Consider the following 14219-nt stretch of genomic DNA (forward strand, 5'->3'; position numbering starts at 1 on the left):
GTGGTCATTGTATACAGTCAGTGCACCATCCGTGGTCATTGTACACAGTCAGTGTGTCATCTGTGGCTGTATATATACTGTGTATATACTGTGATACCATATCCAGTCCCACCCATGTTTTTGCCCTCTACAACCGCAGGAAAAAGATAGGCGAGAGCTGGAAACACCAGGTCGTACCAGAATACCTCATATAGCAGGACCAGCCCTGAGAGCTCCTGCCTGATTTGGAGGTGAGAAAGGGACCCATTCTTTTTTCTTTTCTTTCTGTCTTTTGTGTGTGTGTGGGGGGGGGGGGCTAGTTCTAGACAGGGTTTCTATTTGTGTATTCCTGGCTGTCCTGGAACTCTCTCTCTGTAGACCACACTGGTCTAGAACTCTTAGAGACCTGCCTGACTCTGGGATTAAAGGCATGGGCCACCATCACCAGGCAAGAGGCCCATTTTTATGTCCCCTCATTTGAGAAAGGCAAGTGCCCTTCAGGTTTACCATACAAAGGAAAAGTCCCAGATGCAAGAGCTAGCTCGTGCTGACAGTAGCTGAGGTCAGAACCTGAGGTCCTCAATTCAAAAAAGTGCTTTCTCTGCCCTCCTCCTATACTGAGACTCCAGATCTGCGCAGAGACCAGCTGAGTGATGTGGGGTAGGATAACCTGGGTCTCAAGTCAGAAGTGTGACAGGGAGGAACATTCAAGGTGAGCATCCTCTCAGGAACTGGGCTAGAAAGCAATCAGTAGACAGAGCTCACTGAGCTCAGAACCCAAGATGACCCTCCTCATACCCAAGCACATTCAGTGCTACTGCTGGGAAGTAGGAATCCTAAGGCCCATTCCAGGGTTCACATCCCAGGGGTTCAGGGGCTCTACATCCAGACCATATGAACTTGGCATTCCAAGGAAGAGGGGTCAGGTGACCAAGAGAGGGCAGATGAGAGCCTGGAGCACCCTGCACTTGTGTCCTCCTGAGCTGAGTCATCTCCATCTGGTCCCGGGTAGCGCAGAGTGCACAGGAGCAGAGCTCAGGACCTGTGCACACGCACATGGGTAAAACCCCCTCCCCAGCCCTGTGCAGGCTTTATCACCTGCAGCTGTTTGCTTGCCTCATGGCCTCCTTGTCCCATTCTGGTTCCTTTAAGTTTGCTGGGCCTCACCCTAACCAGCATTTCAGGAAACTAATCCTGCCAGCCTGCCCGCCATTATACCATGATGGATGTCATCTTACCCTGACTGGGAGTACATGCTCCCTAATTGCTGAGTTCAGATGAGTGTGAGGGATTGGTCTCCGGTGTCACCTTTGGGTCCTCCTGCATTGTCTCTCTCTCCCACACCAGCCATACCTCACATTTGACCCTGTTTCTCTTTTGAACAACAAAAGGCAGGAGTGGAGATCTGTTCCATGTTCTGGAGACAGCCAACGGTGGAGGGACCTATGGGCACAAAAGTTGGTACCAGTTCATGTGGAACTTTCCTGGGGCTCCCCAGGCTTTCAGGCTTCACCGCATTCCAAGACATCTTGACATGCAGTACCTCCTCTGGAGCCAAGGGCCACATTCACAGCCTCCAACAAGAGAATGTTGCTGGGCCTGGAGAGATGGCTCAGTAGTTAACAGCACTTGCTATTCTTGCAGAAGACCTGAGTTCAATCCCTGGCACCTACATTTGGCAGCTCATAACTGAATGTAACCTTCTTCTGAATTCTGGGGCAACTGTACATATGTGTATATAAAAACATAAGTAAAAAGAGAATATTTTTTTAAAAAAAGCCGGGCAGTAGTGGCTCACATCTTTAATCCCAGCCCTCGGGAGGCAGAGGCAGGCAGATCTCCATGAGTTCAAGGTCAGCCTGGTCTACAAGAGCTAGTTCCAGGACAGGCACCAAAAACTACAGAGAAACCCTGTCTTGAAAATGAGAGAGAGAGAGAGAGAGAGAGAGAGAGAGAGAGAGAGAGAGAGAGAGAGGCTCCAAGTCTTAGAACATTCTGGCCAAGGGCTATAATCTGTTTTTCCGTTTTTTGAAAAAAATAAATTAAAATATATGCACATGCTTTTTATTAGTATAGATATCTTAGACAAAACTGTAATCTTGGAAGGAGGTCCACACTATTATATCAACAGTGAATTTCTGACAGAAGCAAACTGAGTACCATAATTTACAAACAGAAAGACCACACTGGAGGACAGCGGACTTTAGCTAAGGGTGTACAATGTATCTGAGAAGTTCTTCAGCCTCATCCTCTCCCCCCTCCTCCTCAAACTCCTGCTCATCAGCGGTGGCATCCTGGTACTGCTGGTACTCAGACACCAGGTTATTCATGTTGCTCTCTGCCTCCATGAACTCCATCTCATCCATGCCTTCGCCCGTGTACCAGTGCAGGAAGGCCTTGCACCCGAACGTGGCAGTGAACTGCTCCGAGATGCACTAGAACAGCTCCTGGATGGCGGTGCTGTTGCCAATGAAGGTGACAGACATCTTGAGGCCCCCAGGAGGGATGTCACACACGGCCATCTTGACTTTGTTGGGGATCCACTCCACGAAGTAGCTGCTGTTCTTGTTCTGCACATTGAACATCTGCTTGTCTACCTCCTTCATGGACATGCGGCCACGGAAGATGGCAGACACGGTCAGGTAGCGACTATGGGGCAGATCACAGGCAGCCATCATATTCTTGAAGTCGAGCATCTGCTGAGTGAGCTCAGGCACTGTCAGGACTCGGTACTGCTGGCTGCCCCTGCTGGTCAGGGCCGCGAAGCCTGGCATGAGGAAATGCAGGTATGGGAAGGGCACCATATTCAGGGCCAGCTTGTGCAGATCTGCATTCAGCTGGCCTAGGAAGCGCAGGCAGGTGGTTACCCCTGCTCATGGTGGCTGACACCAGGTGGTTGAGGTAACCTATGTGGGTGTGGTCAGCTTGAGGGTGCGGAAGCAGATGTTACACAGGGCCTTGTTGTCAATGGAATAGGTTTCAGCTCTGTTCTCCACCAGCTGACACACGGAAAGGGTGACATTATAGGGCTCCACCATGGTATCAGACACCTTGGTAAGGGCATGACACTGAAGGTGTTCATTATGTGGACTGGGTACTCCTCTCGGATCTTGCGGATGAACAGGGTCCCCATGCCTGAGCCTGTGCCTCCCCCCAGTGAGTGGGTCAGCTGGAAGCCCTGGAGACAGTCACAGCTACAGACTCCTTCCTTACTACATCCAGGACAGAGTCCACCAGCTCAGCACCCTCTGTATAGTGGCTCCTTTGCCCAGTTATTTCCTGCACCACTCTGGCCAAACCCAAAGTTGTCTGGCCTGAAAATCTGGCCAAAGGGTCCTGACCTCACTGAGTCCATGGTGCCCGGCTCCGGGTCCACCAGGATGGTCTGAGGTACATATTTGTGGCCAGCAGCTTCGTTGTAGTACACATTGATTCTCTCCAGCTGCAAGTCACTGTCACCATGATAACTGCCAATGGGGTTGATGCCACGCTCGTCACTTATCATCTCCCACAATTTAGCGCCAATCTGGCTGCTGCTCTGGCCTGCCTGAATGCGCACTGTCTCAGGCATGGCGCTGGCCCTCGGAGCAGTGGTGGATCGAGGCCTAAGGAGCAACAAGACCTCAAGGCTGGAATCTGAAGGCTCAGATTCATCCCTAATAGAGGTGGGGGTGATGTGTGTGTGTGTGGGGGGGCTGAGATGTGTGTGGGTGTGCGTGGGAGGGGGAGGGGAGAAGGGATGATGACTTCCGCAGATGAGGATCTTAGTCGTGACCTGGAAGCTCACACTGGTTTTCTAGTGTCCTTTCAGGATTCAGGGACCCTGAGGTCTCCTTGTGAGGTGTCTCCGCTAGCACTGTTCACAGTGTGTGGTTCTCCCAAGGGGAAGTCTTCAGCCTCTGTCTGCAATTCACACCCTCAGGGAACATTGTTCTAACCACAGTGCACATGGCTGGAGCTCCAACTTGGTGATTCTGAGCCAAAATTCTTGCAGGGAAGTAGAGACCAGGCTGAGCTACAGAGCAAGGCTCTAGCGGAAGATGAAAGGGTATGAATATCTTGACTTTCCCTATTCCCGTCCATTGGTTGGGAAAGTTTCCTGTTGATCCTAATACAGGGGTTTGCACTTTGACTTAATTATCTCTGTAATTAGCATCATTTCGGCTACGAAGGCTTAGGTGTTGAAAGGGATTAAGATCAAAGTCTCCTCCATATGTGGAGTCTGAGAAGCCCCAAGTAGAACTGGAAAAACCCCGGAGAGTTGGATTTCCCACCCCAAAGTCTCCTCCAAGTCAGCCCTCCTGAGGAACTAAAGCAGGTCCGGTCAGAGAGGCAGAGAAGAAAAGCAGAAGATGGAGAAGGCTCTGCACTGTGCACATGCTCCGTGATGGACAAAAGAGCTCTGCCGCCCTCTAACAGCTGCTTCCCCTTCCTCGTGCCAGAGATGAAGGTCAACATGCCTTACCTGTGTTGTTCACACATGGTGGGAGTCTAACATTTGAGTTCACAGCCCATGTCTCTGCATTGGTGTTAAATGGGCCACCTCAGTCCCTTATCCCAAGCCATGCTGAGACAATCAGGTCAGAATGAAGTCATCAAATCTGATTGCCTTTCACTTACTTGTTAGAAAAGATCACAGACAGCCAATAGGGCAGAGTGGTAGGGAAAACCAATCCAGTTCTGTAGATGCTGCTCCCTTTACTGTCTTGACACCTAACACCAGTCACAGCAGGTGCTCCTGTCAGATGCCCATCTGCAGACACAGCCCTGGGCACCAGATGTCCCTCTGTGGATATAGCCTTTGGCACCAGACGTCCCTCTGCAGACCTATCCCTGGACACACTTGGAGCAGCCCACTGGGCAGCAGACTTAGCAGCCTGAGAAAGAAGAGCAAGGGAGAAGGGAGGCAATGCTTACCCCTCTAGGAAGTATTTGTTCCTTGTTTATTAATTTATGAACAGGGTCTGACATAGCCTATTTCGGACAAGAACTCATGATCCTCCTGCCCCGACCTCCCAGGTAGGGATATGAATGACATGCAGTAGCATCATGCTGCCATGAGGAGACATTTTAATGAAGACCTGGGCTCTGACTCCCCTGAGAGTCCAGATGTGGTCTTTAGGGTTTGCATCCCAATGGAGAAAGGCTGCTTAGTTTTGGGACTAAAGACAGTGCAGAAATCTAGAGTGGGAACAGAAAGGCCTTCAAGGATTATAGGACAGTCAGTGTCCCAACTCAGAACAGCAGTGGATTCCCTGCCAATCTGGTCCTTAGCCCCAGATCTCTAAACCAGGCCCCACTCCCTCTGTCTGCAGGAGGTAGCCTTTAGTCTTTGAAGCGGCAGGTGCCTGAGCAGCTGCAGGGGCTGCCTGTGGGGTAGAGATCCAGGAAACACAGGCAGGATCCAGGAAACAACCCCTGAGGCCAGCACTCACAGCTGTGCCTGTCTGGGCCTTGCTCTTCCTGTTCCAGACTGAACACACAGAAGCATGCCACTGGGCCCCTGCCCCTTGCTTGCTGGGAAGCACAGTCATCCTCAGGTGGTTTTCCTGCTGGGAAAGAAAACAAAGTGCTCCAGCCACGGTGGGTACAGACAGGTGGTGATGGACAGATGAGAATCCACTCTTTCCTCCCCAGAAATGAGAGCCTTGAGAGAAGAAAGGGGACAGGAAAGTTGATAAGCTCCAAAGTTTGGTGAAGCTGATGAGAGAAAAAAGAGAGAGAAAGACAGAGAGGAGAGAGAGAGAGAGAGCGCTAGCAAGACATAGTAAGGAGTCCACTTTATTCAGATATGAAAATATGTCCACTGAAGTCACTTACTAGAGTGGCACTGGAGCAATTGGGCCCATTTCCAATGAAACTGAGTTGAAATCCAATGGAACCAGCACAAAATCAAGATTCTGGGAGGAACTTGGAAGCCTAGGAACCTGCCTGCTCACTTTATACACGAGGCCACCATGGATGTGCAACAGTCCTGCCCTGATGTTGCCCCCACATCTCAGCTGGCCTGTAGCTGTCTGTGCTGTGCAGAAGGTGCAGTGAGGACCCACTCTTCTGCTCCCTCATTGCAGAAGGACAAAAACTCTCGTATTAACCCACAAAGGAAAAGTCACACACGCAAGAACCAGACCAGCATGACAGCGATTTAGGATATGACCCGAGGTCTTCATACCCCCAAAGGCACCTCCTCAACCTTCTATCCACTCCAGGTCTGCACCTACCTCTGGATGCAGCCAGCAGCACCTGGCCAGTTCAGCGATGTCCTTGAAAGGAGAAGGGGTGTGTGGGGGGGACGGAGATATGAACTCTGGACCCCAATTCCTGAATTTTAACAAGACTAGATGGGCAAGGTGGCCCTGCCTTCAGGAGATTTACCAGAAAGCAAGCAGTGGACAAAATGAGTCCACTCAGTTCAGAACATAAGATGCGACCTCCTCTGGCTCAGTCACATGGCAGCTGGGAACTGAGCATCCTAAGGCCTTACACCATGCTGGAAGTCCTAAGTAACCATTTGAGAAGGCTCAGGTCCCACTGGGCGGTGAGTTAGGACAGAATAAGACTGGAAGCTTCCATATTTGCACTGGGCCCATTGAAATCCACAGCACTCTTCCCAGCACAGGTGAACTGTGACCTTCATCACACAACTAGTTGAGCTGAGTGTGAGCTTCTCCCCAGCTGCAGTCTCTGCTTGCAGAGTACACCTGGCCAGGATGTTCCTTCTGAGCTGGCCCCTGGGCAGATGGCAGGAGGCAGGGTTTTGAACTCAGCTCTAATCTGTGTGTAGTCATTCGGCTTCTTTTTGTGGTTCTAGCAAATTCAGTAGTGGAGGTGGTGGGGTGTTTGTTGATGTCACCTTGGCTTCTAATACATTGCCTGTCTTTGTCCCTGCCTCTGTCTTTGGTCTCTTTTCTATTGTATCCAGTATATTGTATCCAATAAGAGAAGACACAGTCCTTTGTCTCTGTCCTACATTGTCCATGCAGTAGATAGACAAGCAGAGAGCTTCTTGGCCTAAAACTATAGCAATGAGCCCTTCCCGGTTCATAGACAGTTTTTTTATGCAAAGCACTTCATTTAGAGTCAGAAGATTATATACATGGGCAGCTGCCTCCAATCCCTGATCATGCCGCTGGGATTTGAAAGAGAAAATTCATCTTGATTTTGTAACAAATTTACACCTAAGTCCCAGCAGAGGAGGCCTCCCAGGGAGTGTTCCAGTGCTGCTGGGCTCCATCCCTGAGCTCCTCCCTGATCTCTGGGCAGTGCAGCTCCAGATGTATGCACACAGTCACTCCGTGAGCAGCAGTGAGGAGTGGCTACATTAGATTCCCTGCATCTTCATATGTTTATTGTTTTCCTGTGGAATCTTCAATATCTGGTTTTCAAACTCTTAGATTTTTTTTTTTTTTTTTTTTTTTTTTTTTTTTTTTTGGTTTTTCGAGACAGGGTTTCTCTGTGGTTTTGGAGCCTGTCCTGGAACTAGCCCTTGTAGACCAGGCTGGTCTCGAACTCACAGAGATCCACCTGACTCTGCCTCCCAAGTGCTGGGATTAAAGGCGTGCGCCACCACCGCCCGGCTTAGATTTTTTTTTTTTTTAACCAATAGTAGCATTTGGGAAACATCAGGCTTGAGGTGTATAGAAAATAATAACTGTAGGGGCTAGGTATGTGGCTCAATGAGTAAAGTGCTTGCTGCTCAAGCTTGAGGACCTGAGTTTGAATCCCCAGCTCCTACATGAAAAGCCATGAGTGGTGGTACAAGTCTGTCACCCGTTGAGCTGAGAATGGGTGGAGTGAGCTGGGTACCCAGAAGAGCTGGACACCCAGCCTGGCAGAAATAAAACAAGTTCTAAATTCAACAGAGATCTTATCTCAAAAAGTAAGGGGGACACTGGGGGGATGGTGACAGAGGCCTTTAATCCCGGCACTAAGGAAGCAGAAGCTGGTGGATCTCTATGAGATTGAGGCCAGCCTGGTCTACAGAGTTTCTAGACTGGGTCCTATGCTACACAGAAAAACCCTGTCTCGATAAAAAAGAAAGAAAGAAAGGAAGGAAGAAAGAAAGAGAGAGAGAGAGAGAGAGAGAGAGAGAGAGAGAGAGAGAGAGAGAGAGAGAGAGAGAGAGAAAGGTGTAGAGTGCTCTCTGGTCTCTGGCCTCCACATTCACCAAAATCCCATGTGTGTGTACATCCACACAAATACCCAAGCACATGTATGTGCACACACGCAGCAAATGTGCATCTACAACCAAACACACACAAGCACATGTGTGTGCATAAACACACACACACACACATACACATACACACACACACACACACACACACACACACACACACACACCTAAAGTGAAAACAAACTATTAAGAGCCTCTAAGGATGAGATATCTGTGTGGTTGGTGTCCCAATTTGTGAGCACCTTTATTCTGAGATAGGGTCAAATGTAGCTGAGACTCTTGATTGCGGACCATCCTGCTCTTACTTCTTAATGCTGGAATTACAGGCTGAGCCAAACCTGATTCTACATCATATTTAAGTGGCCTGGGAGCACAGTTAATCTTGTAATATAAGGTCCTTGGGAAACTGAGGCAGGGGAACCAAAACTTCAAGGCCAGACTGGGCTGGAAATTCTAGACGAACCTAAGAAACTTGTTGAGATCTGGTGTCAATGCCAACATCAAAGACCGTCTAACATCTGTTCACCAAGAGAAAAAAAAAAGGTTCACTGTGAAGACCCAGTGTTTCTCTCAGAACTCTCCATCCCTATGTAACCCACAGTGTGAGCTTAGACTGGATTAGAAAGAAAATGTGAATAAAGGATTGAGCCATTTCTGTGCCGTGAGGGTGGGATTCTATGTATCTACACACATACACACCATACACACAGATACATAGCCATAATCCGAGACACAGCTGCTGTCTTCCTTTGAGAGGAAGCTCATGACACAATTTGACTTTACCCTAACACACTTCTCCTTCCTTTGGGGCTGGGGTTGAAGAGGTTAAGGGACAAGAACCAGATCCCTGTCTTATCAAATTCATCTGTCATCCAGTTCCTTATTTCTAAGTCACACACACAAAAGACAAAGTCAGAATCAAATTGGCTGTTTATTCACATATTTCACAGAAAAAGGAGGTTTAGTTATCAGTGTAGCGCTGTCTGAGAAACTCCGGGTTGGTCCACACTGTTTGCACCTCTGAGCTTCACTGTCCTCTGTCCTCCCATCAGGCACAGCACGTGCACTTGTCAGAGGCCCCTTTGCAGACACAGCCCTGGGCACACTTGGAGCAGCCCACAGGGCAGCAGGAGCAGCAGCCTAGAAACAAAGGAGAGGAAGAGGTCAGAGCTGGTGTCCTAGGCCCTCCTGTCACACAGGCCCTGCTGAAGACCTGCTTCTTGCCCAACAAGATGGGGGAGGGGTTGTCTTGGGAGCTGTAGGGCATAGTGCTTGGAGAAAGAGCTGAACTGCCCTGGGCAGCAAAGGACCTTTCTCAGAGCCAGCTCTCTGTGGGTTCCGGCTGAACCTTAGCCCCCACCCCAGCTATCCTTCCCCACTCACTCTTCTTGCAGGAGGTGCACTTGCAGTCTTTGCAGCCACAGGAGCTGGAGCAGGTGCAGGAGCTGCCTGCAGAGGAGAAAAATACAGCAGTGAATAGAGAGTCATGCAGTGTCCCAGCAGGGCCAACACTATGTGCCCAGCTCAGTTCACTAAATCCTATTAGGACCCAAGGAAGCCTAGTCTCCTTCTCACAGGGCAGGGCTTGAGTCTTTAATTCCTGAGTCCCAGTGATCCCTCACTTCTCTTCTTGTCTAGACAATTTATAATACGTTCAATAATGCCGGGGCCCAACCCAGATGCCCCCACTACCTGGGTGATCAGGAGCTAGACATTTGTGTGACTAAATACTGCCTGCAGCCCTGACAAAGCAGCCGTTCTGACAATATTCATACTCCAAGGATAGAGAAAGGTGCTTGCAAAGGGGAACACTAAAATGAGCTACTATGAATCTACAACTAAAGCTGCTATTCCCACCACTACTCTGGACTACATCTCCATGACTACAGGAATCCTGTCTGAGATCCTAACTGGCAATTTAAACAGCAAGAACTGGGTGTCTCTTACCAGTGGAGCAGGCACAGTTGGGGTCCATTCCAAGATCTGGTGAAGGTGGAGCTACAGAGCAAGGAACTAGGAGGCAGTCGGGCTGCTGGAAGTCATGGTGCTCCCTAGCAGGCAGCTGCTTTCTTATAGTCCTGGGACCGGCCCGGGTGCAGAGTTTGCACCCAGCCAACAGTTGCACTTGCCTTTGCTGAGTCACATGAAGTCATGCACCCTAACTGCTGAGCTCTGATGAGCTGTGGAGCATGGTCCCTGCTGTCACCTGCATTTTCTCTCTCTCTCCCACACCAGCCATACAGCACATTTGGCCATGTTTCTCCTTTGTACCACCTAAGGCAGGTGTGGGGATCTGTTCATGATCCTCCTGCATCGACCTCCCAGGTTGGAATATGAATGATGTGCCTACAGTACTATGCTGCAATGAGGGGGCATTTTAATGAAGACCTGAGCACTGACTGCCCTGAGATCCCAGATATGAACTTTAGGGTTTGGTACCTAAGAATAGTGCAGAAATGTTGGAGTGGGAGCAGAATCAATGTCAACCGATGTCAACACAATGGAATTGACAGTCAATGTCAGCAACCAGTTTCAGCTGAATGGAAGCTTGATAAGATTCAAAGTGAGATGAAGCTAATGTGAGAGAGAGAGGAGAGAGAGAGAGAGAGAGAGAGAGAGAGAGAGAGAGAGAGAGAGAACATGAACCAGCAATTGGCTTCTGAGAGAGAGAGAACCAGCAACACATGGCAAGGAGCCCACTTTATTCAGAAATGGAAATGTGTCCACTGAAGACCTTTACCAGTGTGGCACTGGAGCAGTTGGGTCCATTTCCAATGAAAATGAGTTGGGATCTAATGGAACCAGCACAAAGTCAGGCTTTAGGAGGCACATGGAAGCCCAGGAACCTGCCTGCTCACTTTATACTTAAGGCCACCATATGTGTGCAGACGTTGCCCCCACAACTCTCAGCTGGCCTGTAGCTCAGCTGTCTGTGCTGTGCAGAATGCACAGTGAGGACCCACTCTTCTGTTCCCTCTTTGCAGAAGGGCACACAAACTCTCGTATTAACCCACAAAGGAAAAGTCACACCTGCAAGAGCCAGTTCAGCATGACAGTGATTTAGGATATGACCCGAGGTCTTCATTCGCCAAAAGGTTCCTCCTCAGCCTTCTATCTACCCTAGAGCCACCCCGGGTATGCACAGACTTCTGGGTGCAGCCAGCAGCACCTGACCAATGATGTCCTGGAAGGGAGAAAGTTAGTGTGGGGGGGGGGAGAGGGGGGATATGAACTCTATACCTCAGTCCTTGAACTTTAACAAAGCTAGACAGCCTTCAGTAGCTCAACCAGAAAGCAAGCGGAAAACAAAGTGAATTCACTCAGCTCAAAACACAAGATGTGACCTCTTCGGCCTCAGGCCCGGTCTGTACTGAGAATTCTAAGGCCCATCCCAGGTATCAAACACTATGCTGAAAACCTAAGCAACATTTAGAAGAGGTTGAACCCCCTCCTCCCCCCTCCCCCTGGTGGCCTTAGGAAAGAAGAAGCCTGGCAGCTTCCAGGTCTGTACTGGGCCAGGTGCAATGGCCCCGCCTCCTGGCAGCAGCAGTGACCTGGTGCCCACAGTCACACTAAGGGGTGTGTCTGAGCTGAGTGCAATCTTCCAGATGAGCGCAGTCTCAGTGCAGAGTGCACACGGAGCAGGTGTTTCTTGTGGGGACTTCCTCGAACAGCCCGCAGGAGGTGGAGTTTTGCGCTCAGCTCTTAGATGTGTGCAATCATTCAAGCGTCTGCTGGCCTGTTCTAGCAAATTCGCTGGGCATCCCCTCCCTCTTAGATTTCCAAGAACCTAGTCAGGAACAATTCCCACACTCAGCCCTGCACTATGGAGGTCACTTTGGTTATCAAAGTCTCTTTACCTTATCTGGAAATGCAAGTGTGAGTTGGAGAAATGTTTATTGATGTCACCCTTGTTTCTACCACATGGCCCGTCTTTGTCCCCGCCCCTGTCTTTGGTTTCATTTCCCTTGTACCCAGTGAGAGGACAGACACAGGACTTTGTCTCTCTCTGTCTTCCACTTTCCATGCAACAGATAAACAAAGTGTGTTCCTGGCTAAAAATAGCCAGTGAGCCCTCCGCAGTCCACACTAAACACTTCGTTTAGAATCAGGTGATTCCATGCGTGCGCAACTTCCTCCAATCTCTGGTCATGCCGCTGGAATTTGAAAGTGGAAATTCATCCTGACTTTGCAAGGAGCTTGTACTCAGTCCCAGCAATGAAACCCTCCCCCGGGGGGCGGTCTACTGCTGCTGGGCTCCATCCCTGAGCTCCTCCCTGATCTCTGGGCAGTGCAGCTCCAGATATATGCACACAGTCACTCCATGAGCAGCAGTGAGGAGTGGTTACATTAGATTCCCTGAGTCTTCATATATCTATCGTTTTCCTGTGGAATCTTTAATATCTGGTTTTCAAACTCTTAAAATTCATTTTTTTTTTTTTTTTACTAATAGTACCATTTGTGAAACTTCAGGTTTGAGGTGCATAGAAAATAATAACTGTAGGGGTTAAGTATGTGGCTCAATGAGTAAAGTGCTTGCTGCTCAAGCTTGAGGACCTGAGTTTGAATCCCCAGCTCCTGTATGAGAAGCCAGGCGTGGTGGTCCAAGTCTGTCACCCCAGTGTCGAGCTGAGGGGTTGTGTGAGAGTGGTGGGTAACCAAAATAGCTGGCCATCCACCCTGGCAGAAATAAAGCAAGTTCTAAATTCAGCAGCAGATCTTGTCTCAAGCAGTAAGGTCGAAGCTGAGGCAGGGGTGACACAGCTCTTTAATTTTAACACTAGGGAAGCAGAAGCTGGTGGATCTCTGCTAGCTCACGAACAGCCTGGTCTACAGAGTGAGTCCAGGACAGTTTCCTATGCTACACAAAGATACCCAGTCTTGATTTAAAAAAAAAAAAAAAAAAAAGTAAATAAAGTAAGTGGTAAAGTGATTGAGGAAGATTCCCTCTGTCAACCCTGGGCCTCCACAGTCACCATGAATATGTACACACACACAAATACCCAAGCACATGTATGTGCACACACACACACATGCACACACAGCACATGTGCATGCACAAACACATACTTGAGCACATGTGTGTGCATACACACACATATACACAAACATACAAAGTAAAAACAAACTATAAGAACCTCTGGCTGGGTCATGTGTCAACTGGGAACTGAGCATCCTAAGGCCCATGCCAGGAACCTTACACAATGCTGGAAGTCTAAGTAACAATTTGAGGAGGCTCAGGTCCCACTGGGTGGTAAGTTAGGACAGAATCAGACTGGCAGCTAACAAATTTGCACTGGGCCCATTGAAATCCACGGCACTCTTTGCAGAGCAGATGAACTTGTGACCTTCATCACACTACTGGGTGTGGCTGAGCTGAGCGCAAGCTTCCGAGTGCACCTGGCCTTCTGAGCAGGCCCTTGGGTGGCCCGCAGGAGGCGGGGCTTTGCACTCAGCTCTAATCTGTGTGCAGTCATTCAGCTTCTCTTTCCTGGTCCTAGAAAATTCAGTGGAGGTGGTGTGGGTGTTTGCTTCTAACACATTGCCTGTCTTTGTGTCGTCCCCCACCCCCTCGCCCCTCTGTCTTGGCCTCATTTCTGTTGTATCCAGTAAGAGGAGAGACACAGTCCTTTGTCTCTGTCCACATTGTCCATGTAGCAGATAGACAAGCATGGTTTCTTGGCCTAAAGCTATAGCCAGTGAGCCCTTCCCAGTCCATGGACGGTTTTGATGCAAAGCACTTCATTTAGAATCAGAAGATTATATACATGGGCAACTTCCTCCAATCCCTGATCATGCCGATGGAATTTGAAAGAAAATTCATCCTGACTTTGTATGGAACTTGCACCCAAGTCCCAGCAATGGAACCCTCCCAGGGGGTGGTCTAGTGCTGCTGGGTTCCTTCCTGATCTCTGGGCAGTGCAGTTCCAGAGGTATGCACACAGTCACTCGATGAGCAGCTGTGAGGAGTGGAGTGGTTTTTTTTTTTTTTTTTTTTTTTCTCGAGACAGGGTTTCTCTGTGGCTTTGGAGCCTGTCCTGGAACTAGCTCTGTAGACCAGGCT

The 14219-nt window shown here is 49.3% G+C and overlaps 1 protein-coding gene and 1 pseudogene across 1 annotated transcript; both read right to left on the reverse strand.

The window, feature by feature from the left end:
* Positions 1-2186: 2186 nt before the first annotated feature.
* Positions 2187-3553, reverse strand: LOC101981503 (annotated as a pseudogene).
* A 5647-nt stretch (positions 3554-9200) lies between these two features.
* Positions 9201-10130, reverse strand: LOC101996359 (metallothionein-1). The gene is made up of 3 exons (XM_005345612.2): positions 10103-10130; positions 9539-9604; positions 9201-9295 (listed from the first exon to the last, which is right to left on the reverse strand). Exons 1-3 carry the CDS (start codon positions 10128-10130, stop codon positions 9204-9206), a joined length of 186 nt encoding a protein of 61 aa, XP_005345669.1. The 3' UTR covers positions 9201-9203.
* Positions 10131-14219: the final 4089 nt, after the last annotated feature.

Source organism: Microtus ochrogaster, chromosome 4 (genome assembly GCF_000317375.1).
Source record: "Microtus ochrogaster isolate Prairie Vole_2 chromosome 4, MicOch1.0, whole genome shotgun sequence".
In the NCBI taxonomy this organism is placed as follows: domain Eukaryota; kingdom Metazoa; phylum Chordata; class Mammalia; order Rodentia; family Cricetidae; genus Microtus; species Microtus ochrogaster.